A 26,767-nucleotide genomic window follows, 5' to 3' on the forward strand; every position below is an offset into this window, starting at 1 on the left:
CAGATATGTAGAACACAGTAACTTTGTCAAAGGTACATTAACAGTATAGATGGCAAATATCTAGCTTCCATATAAATACTTACCATTTTACTACTCAGTGTTTGGTAGGGATATGCATATATTTCATATAATTATACCACTCAAATTTGATAGGGACACAACTCAATGTTTTATAGAGATTCCCACATACATGTAATTGATGTCATTATACTACATTACGTTTGATTGAGATCGCCAGATATTTGATAATATTATACCACCTTAGCTTTTATGGAGATATCCGGATATGTGATATCATAATAATACATTATGTTTAATGGAGATATCCAGATATTTGATATAATTATACTACATTAAGTTTGATTGAGATTATACTACATTACGTGTGATTGAGGTAGCCAAATATTTGATAATATTATACTACCTTAGCTTTTATGGAGATATCTGGATATGTGATATCATAATAATACATTATGTTTAATGGAGATATCCAGATATTTGATATAATTATACTACATTAAGTTTGATTGAGATTATACTACATTACGTGTGATTGAGGTAGCCAAATATTTGATAATATTATACTACCTTAGCTTTCATGGAGATATCTTGATATGTGATATCATAATAATACATTATGTTTAATGGAGATATCCAGATATTTGATATAATTATACTACATTAAGTTTGATGGAGATATCCAGATATTTGATATTATTATAGCACTTCAAGTTTGATGGAAATCCGGATATGTGATATCATTATACTACATTAAGTTTGATAAAGATATCCAGATATTTGATATCATAATACTACATTACGTTAGATAGAAATATCCAAGTATTTGATATTATTATGCTAGCCGAGGTTTGATGGAGATACCCGGATATGTGATATCATTATATTACATTAAGTTAGATAGAGATATCCTGGTATTTGATATCATTTTACAACATTATGTTTAATGGAGAAATCCAGATATTTGATATTATTATACTACCTTAGAGTTGATGAAGATAGCCAGTTTTGTGATATTATTATACTACCTAACGTTTGGTAGATATATCCGGATATGTGATATCATTATACTACATTACGTTAGATAGAGATATCCAGGTATTTGATATTATTATGCTACCTGAAGTTTGATGGAGATATCCAGATATATGATATAATTATACTACATTAGGTTAGATAGAGATATCCAGGTATTTGATATTATTATGCTACCTGAAGTTTGTTGGAGATATCCAGATATATATTTGATATCCATATACTACTGAAAGTCTGACAACTTAATCTTCAGGAAAGAAATATGATGTTTAAATCAATTTGTTATTAACAAATATAACTGATTTTTATTGCGACATTCTACATGGAGGTTAACCTTCTTCTTTGAAAGATGTTCGAGTCTCTGGTCTGGTAAGATGACTGAGATTTGTAAGGTTTGTTTCAGAGGAAGAACACTACAACATTTAGTTAGTAATAAGATATTACTGTACTGCTCAAGTTGAATAGGAATATTCAGAAATTACTATACCGGTACTATTCATGTTTCATATCCAGATATTTATTGATGATATAAATGTGTGGAAGATTCTGCAGTGTACCATGGCCCGTGTTGGAGAGATGGGCCTTGAATGATGTGCTTGTGACATAAGGAATGCTACTGAGACTGGAATACTTACAGCCCACATTGAGAGTGACGACTTTAGTGAGTGGAGGGTTGGTGTTGATGATGCAGTTGTAGATGTCCTCGTCATCCAACACCACGTCCGTGATTTGCAGCATCCATATTCCAAGCTTCCCACGTCGCAGAACGAATCGGTTGTCGGTCGTAACTCTTGCATCACCTGTTGTTAAAACACCCAACTTCCCACTCTCCCAGCTTATCTGAAAGCAAGGGAATTTCAGCTTGACAAAATATATTGTGACATAAACGTAACACCAAACCTTAGGAGCATTTCAGTTACTGCAGTAGTACAGTGATAGTTAATACCATCAACTAAAGTTATGCAACTATTCCGACTGTAGTTATAATACTATTTTGCAACCTGTTGCCATTGCAATGACACTATATATCACCTATCATCCACTGCATTGGTGTTCTATATCACCTGCCATCAACTGCAACGACACGATATATCACCTGTCATCCACTGCAAAAACACTATATATATCACCTTTCATCAACTGCAAAAACACTATATATTACCTTTCATCTACTGCAAAAACACTATATATCAACTTTCATCAACTGCAACAACACTATATATCACCTGTCATCAACTGCAACAACACTATATATCACCTTTCATCAACTGCAACAACATTATATATCACCTGTCATCAACTGCAACGACACTATATATCACCTGTCATCAACTGCAACAACATTATATATCACCTGTCATCAACTGCATTGGTGTTCTACATGTATTTCACCTGTCATCAACTGCAACAACACTATATATCACCTGTCATCAACTGCAACAACATTATATATCACCTGTCATCAACTGCAACGACACTATATATCACCTGTCATCAACTGCAACAACACTATATATCACCTGTCATCAACTGCAACAACACTATATATCCCATGTCATCAACTGGAACAACATTATATATCACCTGTCATCAACTGCAATAACATTATATATCACCTGTAATCAACCGCAACAACACTATATATCACCTGTCATCAACTGGAACAACACTATATATCACCTGTCATCAACTGCATTGGTGTTCTACATGTATATCACCTGTCATCAACTGCAACAACACTATATATCACCTGTCATCAACTGGAACAACATTATATATCACCTGTCATCAACTGCAACAACACTATATATCACCTGTCATCAACTGCAACAACACTATACATCCCATGTCATCAACTGGAACAACATTATATATCACCTGTCATCAACTGCAATAACATTATATATCACCTGTAATCAACCGCAACAACACTATATATCACCTGTCATCAACTGGAACAACACTATATATCACCTGTCATCAACTGCATTGGTGTTCTACATGTATATCACCTGTCATCAACTGCAACTACACTATATATCACCTGTCATCAACTGCAATATCAACTAAATTTTGCTGGAATTAAAAAGAAAAGAAAAAGTATACCACTCAATGTCCTGCCGATGTCTTTAAAACAAGTTTTAGTTGTAGCTAAAAGAAAAAAGAAACTGCAATGACAATGTATATCACCAGTCATCAATTCCAATGATGCTCCTTATGGTGCTTAATATATAGAAGAACCACAATAGGACTTTGTCGTCAATTGCAATGAACCTATATGATGTAATGATGTAATGTAACCTTTAGTTGTATATTGTATATATACTTTGTAATCTGTTGCAATTGCATTACATGTCACCTAATAATTTCCTGTGGTACTGTTGTGTGAAAAGTCATGTATGGAATGTCCACAGTGTTATATAATACTGGACGCTCACTGTTTAGTTTTGTATGGAATGTCCACAATGTTATATAATACTGGACGCTCACTGTATAGTTTTTTTATGAAATGTCCACAATGTTATATAATACTGGACGCTCACTTTATAGTTTTGTATGGAATGTCCATAATGTTATATAATACTGGACAGTCACTGAATATAGTTTTGTATGGAATGTCCACAATGTTATATGATACTGGACGCTCCCTGTATAGTTTTGAGTGGAATGTCCACAATGTTATATAATACTGGACGCTCACTTTATAATTTTGTATGGAATGTCCACAATGTTATATAATACTGGACAGTCACTGTATAGTTTTGTATGAAATGTCCACAATGTTATATAATACTGGACGCTCACTGTATAGTTTTGTATGGAATGTGCTTAATGTTATATAATACTGGACGCTCACTTTATAGTTTTGTATGGAATGTCCATAATGTTATATAATACTGGACAGTCACTGAATATAGTTTTGTATGGAATGTCCACAATGTTAGATAATACTGGACGCTCACTGTATAGTTTTGTATGAAATGTCCACAATGTTACATAATACTGGACGCTCACTGTATAGTTTTGTATGAAATGTCCACAATGTTATATAATACTGGACGCTCACTGTATAGTTTTGTATGAAATGTCCACAATGTTAGATAATACTGGACGCTCACTGTATAGTTTTGTATGAAATGTCCACAATGTTATATAATACTGGACGCTCACTGTATAGTTTTGTATGGAGTGTCCACAATGTTATATGATACTGGACGCTCACTGTATAGTTTTGTATGGAATGTCCATAATGTTATATTATACTGGACAGTCACTGAATAAAGTTTTGTATGGAATGTCCACAATGTTATATAATACTGGACGCTCACTTTATAGGTTTGTATGGAATGTCCACAATGTTATATAATACTGGACAGTCACTGAATATAGGTTTGAGTGGAATGTCCACAATGTTATATAATACTGGACGCTCACTGTATAGTTTTGTATGAAATGTCCACAATGTTATATAATACTGGACGCTCACTGTATAGTTTTGGATGTTGTGTACACAATATTATATGGTATACTCACTGTATAGTTTTTTATGGAATGTACATAGCAGGGCAGGGCCACATTTCCTCCTTCCTCTGCTGTAATTGTCTTGGATTCTGCAGCAAACTGGATACTATCTATCTCTGAAACAATCATGAAGGCCTGGCGTTAAAGGCTGGGATTGGAGCACAATATATCAAGGTTATTAGAAACGGCAGTTAAAACGTAAAAGATATGAAGTAATCACGTGTATGTCTTTCTGACAATGGGATAAATGCGATCCTGTATTCAGGGTGTGGTTTCCCCAGAAGTCCATTAAACTGCCACCATGTCTGATCTGTATTGATATGTCTGAACCAGTCTGATCAGAGACTGATCTGTGGTGATATGTCTGAACCAGTCTCATCGGAGACTGATCTGTGGTGATATGTCTGAACCAGTATGATCAGAGACTGATGTGTGGTGATATGTCTGAACCAGTCTGATCAGAGACTGATGTGTGGTGATATGTCTGAACCAGTCTGATCAGAGACTGATATGTGGTGATATGTCTGAACCAGTCTGATCAGAGACTGATCTGTGGTGATATGTCTGAACTAATCTCGTGAGAGACTGATCTGCGGTGATGTGTCTGTGTGAGTCTGATCTGTGGCAAATGTAACAAATAATTAGTTTTGGGGTGTGATCATTTATGAAGCTAATTTACAAATGATTCACCAAAAGAGCTGCTGTGTGAGTAATATAATACTTTAATGAGTTATTGGCATGCCATGGCATCCAAGGTCATGACTTTACAGGAGTCAAAGATCAAATGTCACACCACCCACATTGCTGCTTGATAGACTGTGTCAACTGCCACCACCAGGGTTAGATTCCATTACAGTCTCCTTGGGAGCAGCAGCCTCTGCACTGACTTACAGGAGTCTGGTTTGATACCTCACGCCTGGAGCCTCACAAGCGACCAACTGTGTCTCCCATGTGATCAATGGTTGTCATATCTGATCAATGGTATCTCACATGTGATCAATGGTATCTCACATGCGATTAACGGTTTCTCACATGTGATCAATGGTCGTCATATCTGATCAATGGTATCTCACATGCGATTAACGGTTTCTCACATGTGATCAATGGTTGTCATATCTGATCAATGGTATCTCACATGTGATCAATTGAATCTCACATGCGATTAACGGTTTCTCACATGTGATCAATGGTTGTCATATCTGATCAATGGTATCTCCCATGCGATCAACGGTGTCTCCCATGCGATCAACGGTGTCTCCCATGTGATCAATGGTTGTCATATCTGATCAATGGTATCTCACATGTGATCAACGGTGTCTTACATGTGATCAATGGTTGTCATATCTGATCAATGGTATCTCCCATGCGATCAACGGTGTCTCCCATGCGATAAACGGTGTCTCCCGTGTGATCAATGGTATCTCATATTAGTTCAATGGTACCTAATTTGTTATCAATTTGGTCTCACGTGTAATCAATGATATCTCATGTATGAGCAATGATTTTGCACGTGATCAATACTGTCTCATTTATGACCGATTTTGCCTAACTTATTTTCAATGGTGTCTCTTTGCGTTCAATGGTGCACCAGTTGTATTTAGTGGTGTCTAACATCAGTGGTATCGCATGTGGAAAATGGTATATCCCATGCAGTCAATCTGGTCAATTCATCAGGTGAATAGTTTCTCCACATGGTAGGTATATCAATGATAGCGCACAATTAGCCAATGGTATCATCCATCTACCCAATGATGTTACACATCTGGCAAGCAGCCGTGGGCTATTTTAAAGGTTACAGAAACTCCATTCATCAATTAAGGACCTAATTTCTAGTGACGTGTCTGTTATTACAAGTACTTCCCAAACTACTGATTCTCTTATCTATCTCAAATGTTTATCATAAATGACATCTCAAACATAAGTGCATCAAAGGTTAACCTACATCTGTCGGAGAGGCCTTCATCTCAACAGACGTTCATACATATATATTGGTTACTTCAGACACATCCCCAGTGCATTGTGTGTCAAGAGACAGCAATGCTGGCAACGTTATCTGTCTGTGTTGAGTATCGTATACCTTCTAACAATACCCATGATCTAATGAACTCTCCTTGTTCCACACAACATCCAATCTACCAAGCTGTCATAAGAAATCTGTATTGGCATTTATTATCTGACTAGGATTACTAGACTAACATTTAGTCCCAGAAATATAATTATCCTATTTAAATATAAATATACCAGCAGAATAAAAAGTAAAATCAGAATGGCGCCCAGAAAATGCTTAAACACCTGGTATCATCACTATTTGATTGTGATTCACAAACTTATGTTCATAATACAATTGACCCTTATTTTAGAGGAGGGTTCTTGTGGCTATGGAAAGGTTTTGTCGATTTATTTGTGCAACTGAGGATGCACGTTTTTCACTATTTCTCAAAAGGAAATGATGTCACAAGAAAACTCGCTATCGTATTTTTGAAAGGAACGATTTGTGACCGGTGGGAATGCTGTTATTTTCAACATTTCCGTGGGCTGGTGCTCAATTGGAAATCGGTCAAGGTCTAGACGGTAAAATTAGTGTTGTGCATGTCTGGAGACCATCTCTCTGTAATTAGGGTAACGATGAACTGCTAGATTGGTGCAAGCATGCACATAATAATATTTGAGGTAGTAGACAAAGAGTGTAAGAAAAGACTGGAATTAACTTGCAACCACTGACCCGAGTATAGTTCATCCTTAAAAAGGAATAACTAAAGTCTGGTTTAGGTGAAGTATTGAAACCACACAGGGACGAATACGGAATTATTTGAGACACATAAGGGACCAGTTCAAAAGTTCGATGTCGGATAAAAAAGTTAATTTCTTAAGTTTTGAGACATAACCCTCCTCGTACCCCATAAAAATTAATTCTAAAAATGTTGCATTTCCGAGTTTAGTAGCCTCCATTGTCGTGTATTGCCCTCTTTTAAGGAACCTTTATCGAATGAAGTTTATTTACAGGGTGTTGACAATCATTTGTAGGGGTTTTATAGATCAAATCTGCAATTATACATTACGCACTTCACTAGATGGACTCTTGCCGGCGATGATCAAACCCTACCTTGTGGAAAGACTGGGCGTATTTACAACTCCAAACAACATATATGAATGGAAATAATATCAGTTTAGTTCACTTACAATAAAAAAAATATTGAGAAATCGGTTTATTTGGTCGGATGGAAAACTTTCAGGGTCATCACCATCACAATGTTTTGAACTGGTCCCTAACGTGTACACATACTGGCTCCCAAAATACTGTTTTCTACTTAATGTAACGTATTTTTGCCCGCGTCTGTACCACACCCTCTGATGAGAATTACATTGGAGGAGCGGATAGGTGTTTTTCACGGTCTCCAATTGTTTCAGCGTGTGAAATATTACTGTAGCTATCATCTTTCCAACTCTTCTAAGAACATGCCATGTGCATGCATTCCTCGGGATGAATAACACTCGTTCAACACTTGCACACAACCAACACCAGTGCTCTGGGGAATAGGATATGAGACTGGTCCCATGTGTTGGATCAAAGCAGTCCCACAACTGGAAGGAATATGTGCGTTTCAGTTTTGATCGTATTCATTTACCCATAATGCGGTATTTGATTATAGGGACATTTATAAAGCTTCGATAGAGTATTTATTTAGAATAGGTTAGGACAGATATTTTTCTCCCCGATGACATCTTATTTCATATTTGTGTTGACATTAAAATTTATGGAGGAATTAATGGAATACTTATGAACGTGCATGATACATCTGGTTCAAATGTTAGAAACAATGTTGAAATTCCATCAATCATAGGAGAAATTCATACAGGCATTCTTGTACACATTTCTTTCAATTTTTCTGACCATGAAATGAGGTGGTATCAGTGTACACATTTTTCCAAATAGGGAAGCATGGTTGGTTGGTTTATTGGTTGGTTGATTGGTTGGTTTGTTGTTTTACGCCGCACTCAGCAATATTCCGGCTATATGACGGCGGTCTGTACATAATCAAGTCCGGACCAGACAATCCAGTGATTGATATCATGAGCATCGATCCACGCATTTGAGATCCATGACATGCATCAACCAACTCAGAGAGCCTGACCCCCCGATGAAGTGATGAGTGGCTGGGTGACTGACTGAGTGAGTGGGTGGGTTGGAGTGAGTGTGTGAGTGGGTGGCTGGTTGTGTGAGTGTGTGAGTGTGAGAGAGAGAGAGATAGAGAGAGAGAGAGAGAGAGAGAGAGAGAGAGAGAGAGAGAGAGAGAGAGAGAGGGGGGGGGGGGGGTGAACACCACTTTAAACAAGACGGAAGTGATGCAGGTCTTAGGCGTTTAGTGAAACGTTAGTGAAACCACAAGTACTGGTGTGGTGCTGACAAACCTGACATGATCGAATAAAGCCAGAACAAAGAATCTTTGTGTATACAGAGAAAGGTAATGTCTAAATACTTTTTACAACTACAACATCTATGAAGTCAGGTGAGGGGAAATGGGGTTTAACGTTGCGTCGAAAATTATCGCACTCTTATATAGCGACGTGCATGCACGTGTGTATGTGTGCATGTGTGAGGCTGCTTGTACTAGTCCGGGCTAATGCCGATTTTACAGTGCCAGCACACTGAGATACCATGCTGCAGTTTACCACGAATACCCTATTCAGACACATTATACTGACTCCGAGCCGACCAGTCCTTGTTTTATCTCCGAGCGCCCGTATGGGTAACAACAAGTACCATCTTTTAACGTCTTTTGGTATGACGCGGCCGGGGATCGAAACCCGGACCTTCCGCTCTCCGGGCGGACGCTCTACCACTGGACCATGGAGGCGGTAACTATGAAGTGAAGTAAATGTAAGTGAAGTAATGAAATGAAGTAAATGGAAGTGAAGCTAATGTAAATGAAGTAAATATGAGTGAAGTAAATGTGAGTGAAGTAAATGTAAGTGAAGTAAACGTAAATGGAGTCAATGTTAATGAAGTCAATGTAAGTGAAGTAAATGTAAATGAAGTCAATGTAAATGAAGAAAATGTAAGTGAAGTAAATGTAAGTGAAGTAAATGTAAGTGAGTAAATGTAAATGAAGTCAATGTAAGTGAAGTCAATGTAAGTAAAGTAAGTGTAAGTGGAGTCAATGTAAGTGAAGCTAATGTAAATGAAGTAAATATGAGTGAAGTAAATGTGAGTGAAGTAAATGTAAGTGAAGTAAACGTAAATGGAGTCAATGTTAATGAAGTCAATGTAAGTGAAGTAAATGTAAATGAAGTCAATGTAAATGAAGAAAATGTAAGTGAAGTAAATGTAAGTGAAGTAAATGTAAGTGAGTAAATGTAAATGAAGTCAATGTAAGTGAAGTCAATGTAAGTAAAGTAAGTGTAAGTGGAGTCAATGTAAGTGAAGCTAATGTAAATGAATTAAATATGAGTGAAGTAAATGTGAGTGAAGTAAATGTAAGTGAAGTAAACGTAAATGGAGTCAATGTTAATGAAGTCAATGTAAGTGAAGTAAATGTAAATGAAGTAAATGTAAATGAAGAAAATGTAAGTGAAGTAAATGTAAGTGAAGTAAATGTAAGTGAGTAAATGTAAATGAAGTCAATGTAAGTGAAGTCAATGTAAGTAAAGTAAGTGTAAGTGAAGTCAATGTAAGTGAAGTAAACGTAAATGAAGTCAATGTAAGTGAAGTAAATGTGAGTGAAGTAAATGTAAATGAGTTAATGTAAGTGAAGTAAATGTAAGTGAAAGTAAACGTAAATGAAGTAAATGTAAATGAAGTCAATGTAAGTGAAGTAAATGTGAGTGAAGTAAATGTGAGTGAAGTAAATGTAAATGAAGTTAATGTAAGTGAAGTAAATGCAAGTGAAGTAAATGTAAATGAAGTAAATGTAAGTGAAGCAAATGAAGTCATTTCAAAGCTGCAACGAAGACGAGGGGATATTGGTGGTGGTCAGAATGAGATAAGGATAGAATGTTGAAAATGCTCACAAGGCTGCAAGAGAGACTAATTGCAACAGCGTAAAAAAAGAAGCTCACATCCATACAGCTGCAGACTAACATATAGTCTCTGAAATGAACAAAATCGTACCAAAAAAACCAGTTGTTCAGTTATCTTAATAAAAATATAATAAAAAGGGAGCCCAGTGATTCTCTTCATTTTCAGATACTGCAATAATCTAGACTTGCCAAACATTATAGATTTGAATGGGCTGTAGTTGATATATTTGTATCAGGGTCTGTAAGACAGACTAATACAACTGCTAATTTAACAATAGTGTTTTTAACTATTGCAGAACTAATGCCTTTGTTACACTGCCCACACACTCGCGCAAAAGTTAGTGTCACCGCACTTCGATTGAGGGTGTTTATCGTTTCAAGTGTATCCGATATATTTGTTTACTGACTCTAATCTCAATAATAGCGATCGTGTATGCAAAGCTGCAGTTCCATAAAAAACTTCAAGGACACGGGCAAAGAAAACTGAGATCTCGGATCCCTCTTTTTTTTGTTGAACTAGGTCATGCCGCAGTCGACAAACTAAAAGCCCATGTCCCATGTCTGCCAACAGCTGCGGCCTGGAGTTGTCGTTACGCAGCATTTTCGGCGCCATTCGGTAGCGCCAGATGCCATGTGTAATACCCAATAGCCTGTTGGCGGCAATATTTCAAAGGTGATTGATATTCAAATATATAACTTTGTAATTTCTTTGCAACACACACACGACGAGAGAGAGAGAGAGAGAGAGAGAGAGAGAGAGAGAGAGAGAGAGAGAGAGAGCAAGAGAGAGAGAGAAAGAGAGAGAGAGAGAGAGAGCAAGAGACGGGCATGAAGAAAAAGGACTAACGAAAGACAAAAAATAGTCAAGGAGGAGAGGTGTTATATATTATAAGAAACTTGGTCCCAATTCCATGTCAAGACCAGAATAAAGTCTATGATGTCTGCTGCATTCTCAGACATGCAAGTCCACACCCCTATTGTAGGTTTTCTATGGGCTGCATGCCTACATACCATGCATGAGGCCGGGAATGTGTACAGCCATCAATAGACGGGGGCTATAAACTGGCCATACATGTCACTCAGTCTGGCTCTGATTACAGCTCGTGGAATTCCGTCCTGATGAACACATGCAGGGACATAGGCACCGCAAGTCATTCCCAGTATTCCATTTATCTTCACTTGTTTAATTGGCTTTAATCTCTTTTCTTCTTTCACAAACACAAAAGTAGACACCCATAAACTTGAATATATTCATGCTTAGCGTCAACGTTCCGTAGCTCACTTGGTAGAATGATCAGTGTCGGTCTGTCTGAGTACTTCTTACAAAGACGTAATGTATAACATTGCAGACATAATGCACATAATGTAATTTTAGATAAAGGAGAGTCGTATCTATTGGTGATTTTTTTTTCAATTAACATACGGCATACAATAACAAGTAGTACAATATAACGTCCACGTCAGGGAAAAAGCAGTCTCGATTATCTACCAAAACAGATTCCATTGAGCATAAAAGGAAAAATAGTGATGAAAGTTATATGAATGGTTCACTGAAAGTCAGTAACGACGCCATGCAGGGATCACCCGCCACTCATACAATTTGAATAACAAAGAGTTTGGTGTCTAACGCCAACAGCAGTATTCCTGCCATAATATAATACACTATTTATTTTATTTAAAAAAACAAAACCGTTTGTAACAATACAACATGTGCAAGATTGTCATAGCGCATCCCCTGATTATTCATTTATATTATTGGTTGGACATTCTTGGAAAATAAAGATTCGTGTAGTATCATTACGAATGCATTCGTCTACAGCAACTCAAATACCAGTGTTTGGAGTTTTCATGGAAAATCAAACTCCTTCAGCTTCACCTTAGGGCTACGATCGCTTTTTGGAACGGACCTCTGATTCGTAAACCTTTATCGAATCCGTCAGTAAACGTATATTTCTTCCATATGGGGCCACGTCCCTGGTCTGATGGTACCAAAATTGCAAACGTTAAAGACTTCGGTCACTTTGAGCAATTGTCCAACATTACACAGCGATAAAACTAGACACTAGAAGCCAGCTTCCTCATTCAAAATGAGGGGCGGTGGGGCAGCCTTATGGTTAAAGCGTTCACTCTTCACGCCGAAGACCAAAGTTCGATTCCCTATAAGAGTACAATGTCTAAAGCCCATTTATGATGTCCTCGGTGTGATTTTGCTGGAATATTGCTAAAAACAGCGTAAATGAACATGCTGACCCCCTCATTCAAAATGAGCTTCCATGTGTACAAGCCATTTCTTGTGAAAAATCAAAAATCCATTAATGAAAAAGAGTAGGGTATTTATTCACCCCAGACCGGATCCACCTGATCAACATGTCCTAGCAGTTTCTTTCCATCGCGCGTCCATCTAACGAGAAACATGTTATCTAACATACAAATGTTTATTCCTTGGAAACGTGAACTGCCGGTTAAAACGCCTCAACCCTTTTAAATGTGTTTTTGTAAGTTTGGAAATACAGGTCCACAGACTACATACATCAACAAGCATGTGCCTCCCTGGTTTATACACAGCCATTGTTGTTATCGGTCTTAACGGTCGTAACCAGTGCTGCGCCCCCACAAGCACGCCTCCATTACGTCTTTATCTGGTAAGCCTCATATCTCCGAAAACATGGCGGCGACACGTTTTTCCCTGATCATACAAGTGCCCATTCATCCCCTTCTCAAGCTCCACCTATCTCCCACTCCTGCTTCCCTCTGATACTGATTATATCGTAATCCCCACAGCGACGGTAATAATTATACACCTATGTAACTCAACGTCGGCAGTCCAGGGGCTATTTCTGGCCGAGATGTTAGGAGCGAGTAACATGTAGGTCCGAGTTACGTGTTGGAGCGAGTGTCGTGTTGGAGCGAGTGTCGTGTTATGGTCTGAGTTGCTGCAATTATTAAATGATAATCAGAACATTGAGACAAGGCAAGAGGCAGAGGGAAAATAATCATGTACCCGTTGACAGGTTACTGAAATACTGTGGTTTATATTACGTACGTGGCCTTTATTTCGGTTTAGTTTTCATTACAGTTGTTGTATATTTAGCCCAACCTTATTCTAGTGATTGTCGAAAGAGGTGACGACCTCAAAATATGAAGACTTTCTTTACATAGGGGATTCACCAAGGCCCAGCTCAGTTGCGTCCCTTAGTCGTACCAGGAAAAGCTGATTGGCGATACAATTTCCTGATTCATTATGCAAAGATACTACATATTTCCGTATAAAATCATCTTCCCGCGGCAAAGGTGTTAACTGATTTTAAAAATCGTATCCTGTGTTAATGTTTTGGCGAAACACTTTTGTTTTTATTTACAAAGTGAAATATTAAATAGATATCGATTATCTCGTGGCATTGATGTGTAACTGTTCCATTGCAATACTTACGACCCTGTTAAATGATTATTTCTAATTGATTAATTGCTTCTTTCTATCATATAACATCACCCAGTACTTGTGATCAAACCAGTGAAGATCCGAGGTAGACTAGGTCTTCAGCAATCCATGCTTGCCGTAAAAAGAGACGATGCTTGTCGTAAGAGGCCACAAAATATTCCAGCTAAATGACGGCGGTCTGTGAATAATCGAGTCTTGACCAGACAATCCAGTGATTGACATCACAAGCATCGATCTACGCAATTGGAATACGATGACATGCTTCATACAAGTCAGCGAGCCTGACCACCCGATCCCGTTAATCGCCATTTAGGGTAAGCATGGGTTGCTGAAGACCAATGCTACCCGGGGTCTTCACGGATCTTGTCATTTATGAAATCAATGGCATACATATGTGTAGATATTTCCAAACTACAAACGGAAGTTCTGGATGTATAAATATAAGGATGTGGTGCTTCACTTTTTTTCATGTGTATATATGTGATCCATTTTATAATAACTGCGATGAACATGCATGATAAGTGTTTACGTTAAGGGAAAACCTGCATCAACCCGATGTCAACACCTGCGTCTAGTGCAGTGTCAGCGTACAATTGACAAGTCAATCTCAAACCCCTTGCCAATACAAACCACGAATGCTGAAATTAATTTACGTGGGCGCGACAGGCTATCTCAATGTTAGTTTATCTCATCCACGTGCATATGTAGGAATAAATACATAATATACGTCGGTACAACATATGGAGGCCATTTGTTCCAATAAACATCACGGTGGCCTTTGTCTCAGATTACTAACTGTATGAATAAGGATGAAACACAAGATCTCTTAGATTCCTTGGTTTCTGGCAGAACCAAAATATTCATGTTAAGTTATTCATCCAGCATCCCTGATCGGAATCTGCAATCACGTGAGACTTGGGAGTGCTACTGTATATGATAATAATGAATGTGATACGTGTCAGGGGGGCGGTCGGATAGCCTAGTGGTTAAAGCGTTCGCTCGTCACGCCGAAGACCCGGGTTTGATTCCCGACATGGGTACAATGTGTGAAGCCCATTGGTGTCCCCCGCCGTGATATTGCTGGAATATTGCTAAAAGCGGCGTAAAACCATACTCAGTCAGTCAGTGATACGTGTAAGCCAGTACACCAGCGACAGTTCAGTTGTAGTCATCAACCTCGTCAATGTGGCTGTATGCTGAGGTTATAACCCTCATGATGACGTCAATGAAGGAACCGTAGTTTCAGACAAGTGAGTCAAATATAATCTTTGTTGTTTCACGTGAAAATCAGCAATATTCCAGCCATAGCCTCCGCACGTCCAAACTGGTTTAAAGGTATATTTCAGACCAAAATGCATTAAAGAGTAAAGAGTAAGTCCAAAGAGTAAGAAACCTCGCTGTTCTAAGGATAAGACGACGGCATCGAGTCAAAACCAGACAAGACCACCTTCGTGGTCTAGTGGTAGAGCGTCCGCCAGGAGAGCGGAAGGTCCGGGGTTCGATCCCCGGCCGCGTCATACCAAGAGACGGTACTTGTTGTTACCCTGTCTGGCGCTCGGCATAAAGGGGCTAAAACAAGGACTGGTCGGCTCGGAGTCAGTGTCAGTGTACTGTACAGTGGTTGAGATTGTGAACAACCTCCAACGCCCTCGTGACACGATGACACTCTCGCAGCCAGGTCACCGATCCATGATGTCGCCATATACTATCGGCATATGTTACTGGGGACACACTCGAACCCGGAATCTCCACGGAGATGCAATAAAATGGCGATGGATACAGTCACCATATGCTCGGCGTTATGTATCCATCAGACCTTATTTTTACCTCGATTAGTCATCCCACTTGTTCATGTATATACACGACAGTAATAGAAATGGGTATTACATGACCTGTAGAGTTTATATGTTTAATCCCCATGGAAACTTCTGGTTAGAATAGCCCCCCAGAAACCTATGCTGGTGTCAAGAGGCAACCAAATGGATCGGTGGTCAGAAGGCTCGGAGGCTTGGTTGATTGCGTGTCATCGTCGTTGCTCACTGGATATCAATCACTAGGCCCTGTTCTACAAAGTGACCGTAGTGCTACGACAGTCGTAAGTCTATGTTAAAGTATAGGAGTTATGACCGTCTTAGAGCTACGACCCCGTTGTGGAACGTGGTCCTGGATGGTCTAGTCCATATGGCGTAGGTCATTGCTCACTAGATATCAATCACTAGGCCATGTTCTACAAAGCGACCGTAGTGCTACGACGGTCGTAAGTCTATGTTAAAGTGTAGGAGTTAGAAGCTACGACCGCTTTGTGGAACGGGGACCTGGATGGTCTAGTCCAGAAACGATGCCAAACAGGCTGTCGTCATATAGCTGGAATCTTGTGAAGTGTGGCATTAAACAAACAAACAAACAAATTATATGTTTTAAATAGCGATTGGCGGAATGGGGAGTTATGTTTGTTTGTTTGTTGTTAAACGCCGCACTCAGATCCCGTTAGTCGCCTCTTGCGAGCATGGGTTGCTGAAGACCATTTCTAACCCGGATCGTCACGTGTTGGGAATTATAATGAAACAGACAACTGAGTCATGAATATTCAGCAACTTGATATGCGTCAGTTCTGAAGTTGATGATCAAATATCCTGGCATTGTCGTTTTGACCTTTTCTCTGACCATTTTGACTTTTGTTTTGCCCGTCTTTGATGTATGTGACTGATTGACAGCAAAAATGCTAATGTGACATTTTCAGCCGAAGTTGTCCCAAGAATTAGCGCACTTGTACATAATAAACTTTATTTTACCCAAACAGTGTTTCGAGGTTTGCCCAAATGGGTAATCATAATCTAGGGTGATTAGCATTAATCAGCCCAATCACACGTGTGCCCAGACATGGCAACCTTTGGGGGCTGGTGATGCATAATCATGAGCATGTTTATATAAAGAAATTAATCATCATATTTCAGACGCAAACATCCAAGGGCTGGTAACTGTATTGCGGAAATTGATGCATGCTTCTTATCACATGGCCCTGAGACGAGAACTCGTAAACCAACACAGAGTCGAGCTGTTAAACCAGGAGAGCGGAATAAACAGGACATAAGAGAAATGAATCAGAGCTATAGGACCCGGGAGGAATCACATGTAGCTCTACATGCACTTTAAGCCGACGTTGCCATCTCACATATGCCCTTGTTCCCTAACCATCCGTGCTGACGGACTCATTTGGTATTAGTTTTCACTGGAAACGGAATTGCCAATAGATGTATGGGGATCGTGGCTGCAGTAAGGTGATTGGATTAAGAAAGCGAAAAATTAATATATGCTTATAAGTTGTGGAAATATGTATGCACATAAATATATAAACATAAAAGGTGCGTTTCATGGTTATTGTATAGATCATGGAACATGTGCAGAAGAAACTTTACCAAACGTTATATCATCCGTATATCCATTACAAAATAACATGCTTAATTCCCATAACGGTTCAGTGGTGTGGGAATTTGCCTACACGTACGCTTAATGAATTATGTCATTTAATTATTACTTCTATCCATTTTCACCAAATGAACCGAGCAGTCGGAATCTGTGGGGCGGGAAGTTTCCACCAGCATTGCAAACACATTGTGTTCTTACATCCTCGTTTAACCAGGGTATTGTATCTCGAGACTTTTATGATAAATAGATAGTCTGAATGACTCATTCGCAACAATGGCTTCTTTTTGGAAATGACGCCACCATCTCTCTTATCTCACGAAAGTAATTTGATTGGGCGAGTATTTGTATCGCCGTATCATGCGAATCGCCAATACGCAGCTGTGGCGAATGGGTCCAGGGTACTTAAAATAGAATGGCGTTATAATGCCCTGGAGAGTCGAGGATGGTGTTCTAATTGACATTCCAGACCCTCGTGGATCAAGGGATTATATTAGTGCCGACTCGTTTGACAAATTCCAAGCTTGCATTTGTCAAGATATTAAATATCTCAAACCACTGCCGTCCAAATAAACACGCTCCATCTTAAAGCACTGTAAATGAGATATTATGTATTTACACCGTTGACAGCAATAGTAAGGGCACATAAAACATAGGCCTCGCATATAATTATTTTGTGTAACGCTGCACTCAGCAATATCCCAGCTAAATGACAGCGGTCTGTAAATTATCGAATATGGAACAGACAATCCAATGATTGACGTCACGAGCATCGATTTACGCAATTGGAATACGATGACATGCATCAACCAAGCAATATGTTGCTGAAGACCAATTATAACCCGGTTCTTCACGGGGCACAATGTGGGGATTGGGACCAAATATAGATGATGTGTTTTTCCTATCGCACGTGTCATATGGAGTCGCATAGTCTGTAGATGCATACAATATACAAATATGACAAATAAATAACCCAAACTAAACAATTATATGACCTGTCCTTGCAAGGACCTCTACACGAGAACGCATGACAATACGATAATAAGAAATAGCACCGTACTGATGTTTTATGTATTGAAAACACTATTATTAGTAGGGTTAGACTTGACATCAACAATAGGTCACCATCTGAGATAAAGCATAAAAACCATGGCGTCCGAGGTCTTCATTGATCAAAAGGCCAGGAAACACGACCCTCGCCCTCAACACCTAGACAAACTGACTAGGATATGTGAACTTTTTATTCAGGAAACAGATGTTATAGTTGTCGACAATAAACATTGACAAATGGAGAAACACAAGAACATGATTGTCCCATAGTCAAAAGAGTCCACTGTCGATAAGCGCCCGCGTGTGCAGTCACTTCCGGCTAGCCTCGTTCTGACTCATGGACTTCTCGACGCCTGATAAGAACCCCGTAAGTCTATCTCCAATCTCCTATCTCGGGCAAATTGGCCAAACACACAGTAAATACTTCATAAATCTCTCTTATAGCAACCAAAAGGATCACAGGATCTAATGATGCCAATTACATTGTTAATCGACCGACGAAGCGTGTATAATTCTGTCAATTGCCCCTGACTACAATGTGTCTGCTTCCAACACACCAGCGGGAACGTTGAGATAAGCTGTATTACTTACGGAATTTTAATGGGATAATTTACATGATATAACAACACTGCTCATCTGGACACAGAAGCCATGTTGCTGAAGACTGTATGTATTCCATACTTGGAAAGAACGATGTCTCAGATGTATATATTGTCTACATATGGACAAAAAATACAGGCTACATCCCAGATGTATTCTTTATGTGGAACAATTTGTCATGGCTAGAGTTATCTGGTATAACAATATAAAGGAATCGGGTGTTCTTTAACTTCTGTTTAGTACTACACATGTATAATTGTATATATCAAATCCACAGTAGACGACGCCTTTGTTGATGTGCATTCCTGGCAAGGGCAATATTTCAAATCGATTTTCGAAACTTCTACATTGAAAACACGTTAGGTTCATCACGTAATTGTCCTATATTGCTTACTAGGAATTCCCCTTCTTTGCAAACCGTGGTCTACGTACTTTGCGTTTCTCAAATCGATGGCTTACAAAGCCAATATTCATAACACGTTGTAATTCTGCTCTTCGTTCGTCTCCTGATGACTAAAATGATATTTATCTCGCTCTGTACCCATTCTCTGCAGGAGTCTACACGTATCGATTAGTGTGCTATTTGAAACCTCGTCTTGTCGATCCACATTTTAGATAAAGCCAATTACAGTTTGTTTGTGCAATGCCAGGTCAAGGAATCTAGGCAGTTTGTAATTATTTGGACTATATACAGTGCATTAGTTAATGGGTGTGATCCCTCTCCCTCTTTCTGGCCAATACGTCAGGGATTATTTATACAGCAAGTTATTCAATTTACAATTGCTGGGATCCAAACGAATCAATAAGTTCTCTATACGAAGCTTTACTACACTAGCAGTTATTCCCATTAAGATCATGCGGGGCGACGTGGCGTGGCCGCTTTAGTACCGTAGCGATTATGTAAATACTTACTGGTGCAGTGATGGAACGAAGTTTTTCTTGCCACATTTGTCGGTCCTTGCATTGTAACTTCAACAAGGCAAGTACACATTGTGTACAAAGAGAAGCACGATGGGATTTTGTATTGGTATATTTTCAGCTACAGCTATAAATCCAGATTTTTAACATATTTGAGCCTGAATTTATTTTGAACAAAATCATCTTGTAAAATATATTTTTTGTGACAGGCATTTCTTTTCAATAGTCTGAAGCATAATTATTTTTTTCAAGAATTTTCAGAAACAATGAATATTTTTTTCGAAAACTTCCGAAATTGTAAACAAGATTCGTTATGCTTAAATTTGTTAATCTGGACATTTTCACTGGGAATTCGGATTAATGATGTTTCACTGTACAAAGGGTACTCTCAATTCCAGCGATTCGTTTATCCATATATTCTTTAATCTTGACGGTTTCATGGTACTGTCCAGATTAACGGGGTTTTACACAGTAACACAGTTACGATTGACTAACTAACTGGCTCATAAGATTGGGTAAGTCAGGAGGACGGTGTGTCCATGTTGTCGACACGTGGAGTGACTGGCTCTGTACACACCCACAAGGAACATTGTGCAAATCAAATTTGTGAAAAGGTCGATGCTCTTGAGTGTCGAAATGAACCTATACGTAGTGCTGGGTCATCAATAGTGGCAGTTGACTTCATTGAAGCTCGAAAATAAATCGGGTTAATGGCAAGACCCTCCCATAAGGAAAGGATTAGGACTGATGGCAGTATCCTTGATTAAAGGAAAAGATTAGGACTGATGGCAATATCCTTGCATAAGGAAAGGATAAGGACTGATGGCAGTATCCTTGCATAAGGAAAGGATAAGGACTGATGGCAGTATCCTTGCATAAGGAAAGGATTAGGACTGATGGCAATATCCTTGCATAAGGAAAGGATAAGGACTGATGGCAGTATCCTTGCATAAGGAAAGGATTAGGACTGATGGCAATATCCTTGCATAAGGAAAGGATTAGGACTGATGGCAATATCCTTGCATAAAGGAGAGGATAAGGACTGATGGCAGTATTCTTGCATAAGGAAAGGATTAGGACTGATGGCAATATTCTTTGCATAAAGGAAAGGATTAGGACTGATGGCAATATTATTGCTTAAAGGAAAAGATTAGGACTGATGGCAATATCCTTGCATAAAGGAAAGGATTAGGACTGATGGCAATATTATTGCATAAAGGAAAAGATTAGGACTGATGGCAATATCCTTGCATAAAGGAGAGGATAAGGACTGATGGCAATATCCTTGCATAAAGGAGAGGATAAGGACTGATGGCAGTATTCTTGCATAAGGAAAGGATAAGGACTGATGGCAATATCCTTGCATAAAGGAGAGGATTAGGACTGATGGCAGTATCCTTGATTAAAGGAGAGCATAAGGACTGATGGCAATATCCTTCCATGAGGAAAGGATAAGGACTGATGGCAATATCCTTGCATAAGGAAAGGATTAGGACTGATGGCAGTATTCTTGCATAAGGAAAGGATAAGGACTGATGGCTATATCCTTGCAAAAAGGAGAGGATAAGGACTGATGGCAGTATTCTTGCATAAGGAAAGGATTAGGACTGATTGCAATATTATTGCTTAAAGGAAAAGATTGGCACTGATGACAGTATCCTTGCATAAACGAAATGATCTTTAAGAGTGACAGCCGTAATGCTAAAACAGCACAGAACATTACAATGATGACAGTGGATATGCTATTAGTGGGGATGATAGGTGTTATTCATAAATGGGAATGATAGGTAATTATGACGATTCTTAGGCAATAAAAGCAAGAATCAGTACCATAGATGCTTTGAATTTTACTACAAGACAAACAGGACAGTGTATGATAAAAAAGGACATTGGGCAGTAAGGACGCACAGTTGCTAGGGCTCAACGATCAGTACAGATGAAAGTTGCTCCAAAACAGTGTACACAGCTAACTGTTGACAGTCGGGTCGAAAAATGGTACACAGTTCATCACTCACGGTCGAGGCAACGCACAAAGAACACGGATCGACCCTAATGGCAGTGTCTATGAATACAGTACAAGGAGCAAATATGTTGACCTTCTGTCGTGTCTGTGTGTAATATGTATACGGTGCGCCTAAAATGAAACAATATCCAATCTGTAACGTAAGCGTGAGAGGTCCTCCAAGGACATTGACTCTTGTCACAGCAGACATCGGACAAATATCCCTTGTGGTTTTAAACCATCTTGAGACGCCCGGGATGATATTCTACTTAAGTGAGTGTATTTCTCCACAAGGCCGTCAAATTAAATAGAATTAGGACCAGGATAATACATATTTATTTATCCAACATCATGGCTATTCCCGTGATGGTAACAATGATTGTCAGAATGCTAAATCGAATAAATGGCCCACTTATTGTCCGAAACGCCATACTCCGTGATCATATCTAAACAGTAGACTCCTTCATGGCTAATATCGCTGCCCCAACTTCCTGTACATTAGCTTTACAAGCACAACTTCTCTCACTTAACACCAGCGGTAGGGAGATAGTATCACGGAAAGTAACATCAATTATATCCTGCAGTTGTTACATTAACGCCAATTGCACCAGGCGTCTTCAATCCTGCCTTCATATCAGTTGAATCAGCCTTCAAGATTGAGACATTTCTGGCGACCACTCGTCTTGGAACTAACAAACAATATATGTCCAATTCACTATGCCTTGATTTCTTAGCATCAGCCGTGATTGTCTTCTCAAATCTTTCAAAGACTTGGTGAAATGGTTTTATGCTGTATTCTTCGCTAATTGCATCTGGCCATTTTCAGATTCATGCTATTATCCCGACGACTCGTTTCATCTTTTACCGATTCATTTTGTTCCAAAACGTAATCAAACTCGCTGGCTCCTAAGTTCATGGGAAGTCTTAGTATAGCGTCTTTGTGGGTCTAATGGGCCGGGGGCAATGGGTGGAGTCTTATCGCGGTGGAAGAAGAAATAGATATACATATGTCTGTGAATCTACGTAAACATGAGCTCATGTGGATTTGAAGCATTCTGTTCTTCAATGTAAGCCTACCTCCTTCTGGTAAAACCATATCTTAAGAGTTCTTTGTTTGGAAATTTGAAAGTGAACACCTTGAATTATTTAAAGCTTTCGCGGGGCGAAGTGACCAGCAATTTAATGGTGATTTGTTGTAATTCACTCCCCGGATGAAAAATAGGAATTTCCTTAAACAAAAATCCGACGTTCCGACCAGCTGACCACTTATTTAACTCGAGAATACACGAAACATTCTCAGAAAAACATTGAGAATCCTGTTCTCATTTTCAATAGAATTTATGTGGTCTCGTTTGCCATTATGTTCGCTTGAAGTGTAATTTTTTTCGGTAGCCCATTGGTTAGCTCGAAATATATTCGTCACACCACAGCGCTTGTTTCGTCAGAGTATCTTCATAATTTGAGAGGATAAGGGCAGTAACGTGGTCTCTTGGCCATGTCGGAATCGCTGGTCGTGGATTAAAATGCCGTAAAACCGCCGATTTGCGTCCCTTTGGCACGCCAGAAACCTATGATTGTGGGTTCGAATCTCGGTTCGCCCCGATTACGTTTCTGGGTTCGTCAGTAGAATACCCTTGCTCGTTGGTTTCACTAGAGTGGTTAACGTCTGATACCTGTATTACTCCGGGCTTTCCTCACAGACTAAGCAGAATAGTGTTAAAAATCGGTGATAAACCCAACTCACTCACTCGCTTACCCGCAATAGCATTTTCATGCTCAGAATTTGTGCATTCGAGGAAGATGTTAAGGCGTAAAAAATACTGTTAAAAGCGGCGTTAAACCCAATTCGCTCGCTCGCTGTCACAATTTAATGCTCAGAATATGCGCATTCGAGGAAGATGATAGGCTTATAAGTACTGTTGAAAGCGGCGTTAAACCCAACTCACTCACTCGCTCGCTCGCTGTCACAATTTAATGCCCAGAATATGTGCATTCGAGGAAGATGATAAGGCTTAAGAAATACTGTTAAAAGCGGCGTTAAACCCAACTCACTCACTCGCTCACTCGCTATATCAATTGCGTGCTCAGAATTTGTGCTTCGAGGGAGATGATTAGGCATAAAAAATTGGGGGAATTATAAAACCTATAAGGCGTGAAGTATGACAAACACATAACGCGAACCTCCATCTGGTATGTATGGAGACACCCCTATATTCTCAGCTGTGCTACGAAACAGGAGGCACTCATGGTGAAAAACCCTCCATAAACTCATTTTGTGTTCTAGATTTACGCTGACTGTCTGGCAGCGATGACTCACAGTCGTGGGAAAACAAACCGGGAGATGTGAATCCTGCTGATAAAAAGTGATGTGTGTGTTGCTCGTAGTAGGAGAGTTGAAGCGAACGCGGAAATGTGAGAGATAGACTTGCCTCGGCCTGTCGGCACAATCAGGCTGTAAGACGGTAAAGTGCTTCTCACAGAATCACTTACCACTTCAATAGAAAACAGATGCTCGTTCGCCAGATAATGTGTTAAGTCTTAAACTGTTGAAATGATATTGAAAAAAAATAAACATGGGTATAAATGGTAGAAATGTCAAGTTAGTAGCATCAAACCTTGCATTTACTTTATAATGAGAGTTTTATTTGAACATTACCTGATGAGTTTTAAACATGGCTACATGTAGTTAGTTACACGTTACTTTTGACGCATCAGTGACGAAAATATGTCGGGTGCAATTCCCTGTTTTGACTTGTACCATGAGTTACCTGTTTTGTTTCAGATGGACAACTGACTTGCCTTTGCATGTGTTTGTAACATGTGCCACCGTGGGACAGGATACGGTCACCTTTTCGAGAACACCTGATGTCATCGCTGTTTGATAGTGAGTTATAAACGCAAGCTTCTGATAAGGTCGGAATCTCACAATCGACTCTGCTTTTGGTAGAGATTTCTTATAAATATCGAGGGTTTTCTTCGCTTTTATTTGGCACTTCCGTTTCTTTTATTTAGCACTTCCGTTTTCACTGACATTATAGTGACAACTCATGAGACAGTGGCGCAGACATACCCTTGTGATGTTTATAGCGAACACGTGAAAACCAAGTTCCGTATGGGCAATAATTGCTGTTATTTTCTTGTACTGTCAAACAGTGTTATAATTGTGATGATTTATATTTATATCCATACTTTAACTCTCCTTCCATTTGTTTACATACCCTGAATCTGTGATAGCAAATACTGCCTCATTGATTTCTCCGATGATAGAGTCGCAATTAGAAGTACCAGGAACCGGTTACTTAAATGGCCTTCTCGGAGTCATGAACATTCTTTCGGTGGATGGAAACATAACATATCCTTGTTTATCTTGCAGAAACACCCATGACTCCACGTCAGAGCGATAGTCTCACACTGCGCATGTCTGGCAGATCGCTGTACAACACCAGGCAGTCCTCATATCGCTGGAAGTGGCCACCTTGACGTTTGACAGCGAGATATACATATGTATAATGGCAACTGACACTACCTACATTGGCCCACTCTTGTCGATCGTGGTTATCTTGGTAAATACTGTCAAAATATGGTTGATTATGGGGAATATAGGTTACGCTCCCACTTCCTACAGTAAATTACCAATCTGTGCAGACATGTCAAGTCTTAACCTTGACTTGTGTGTGTAGAAGCATTCCATTATGATGATACTACACCCTCACTGCGAAAACCATACTTTAATGATATACATTAACTGAAAGTGGCCCAAGAACAGGAAGTATCAGTGCCAACCTCACAGACAATAGACTCGGAAATGTGATGGACCCCTGCAGGATAAGCAGAGGATGGCTCGCTCTTTCTTTACAAAGTGTGGTGATATAAGAGTAACACATGCTGGGAGTCGAGATAATATATTGCTTTATGCCATATTATTCCATTCCCTTGCTCAAGATATTAAGATCGACAGTAGAGAATCGATCCTGATTTTACATATTACTTTTAAAGCACCGTTCTGATCATTAACTATGTAACGAGACCTATAGGGCAGATACGTGCTCGAGTAATAGAGGCAGTAACTATACTTGTGCCAGCAGATGGTTTGTCGTGTAGATCTGTTACAATAGTATTTGTAGTCAACACCACATATATCCAACTTCAAACGACTGAAACAGTTACTAACCACACTTGCCCTCAAACACTAACCGCCAGCACCATCTAGACCACCAGCATCTACAATCAACATCTATTTTCCCTCAAACAACTACACTACAATCAACACCTATCTTCCCTCAAACCACTACACTACAATCAACATCTATCTCCCCTCAAACCACTACACTACAATCAACATCTATCTTCCCTCAAACCACTACACTACAATCAACATCTATCTTCCCTCAAACCACTACACTACAATCAACACCTATCTTCCCTCAAACCACTACACTACAATCAACACCTATCTTCCCTCAAACAACTACACTACAATCAACATCTATCTTCCCTCAAACCACTACACTACAATCAACATCTATCTTCCCTCAAACCACTACACTACAATCAACACCTATCTTCCCTCAAACCACTACACTACAATCAACACCTATCATCCCTCAAACCACTACACTACAATCAACACCTATCTTCCCTCAAACCACTACACTACAATCAACACCTATCTCCCCTCAAACCACTACACTACAATCAACACCTATCTTCCCTCAAACCACTACACTACAATCAACACCTAT

The 26,767-nt window shown here is 39.2% G+C and overlaps 1 protein-coding gene across 1 annotated transcript in view; it reads right to left on the reverse strand.

Annotated features, from left to right (window-relative positions):
- Window positions 1-26,767, reverse strand: part of LOC139479602 (hemicentin-1-like) — an 80,619-nt gene that overhangs the window by 35,815 nt on the left and 18,037 nt on the right. The window contains exons 2-3 of the mRNA XM_071262445.1: window positions 4,588-4,691; window positions 1,689-1,893 (exon numbers count right to left, since the gene is read on the reverse strand). Of these exons, the coding sequence (XP_071118546.1) occupies window positions 1,689-1,893; window positions 4,588-4,691 (309 nt within the window). The remainder of the gene's footprint in view (window positions 1-1,688; window positions 1,894-4,587; window positions 4,692-26,767) is intronic.

Source organism: Haliotis cracherodii, unplaced genomic scaffold (genome assembly GCF_022045235.1).
Source record: "Haliotis cracherodii isolate W230 unplaced genomic scaffold, xgHalCrac1.p SCAF_1, whole genome shotgun sequence".
NCBI lineage: Eukaryota > Metazoa > Mollusca > Gastropoda > Lepetellida > Haliotidae > Haliotis > Haliotis cracherodii.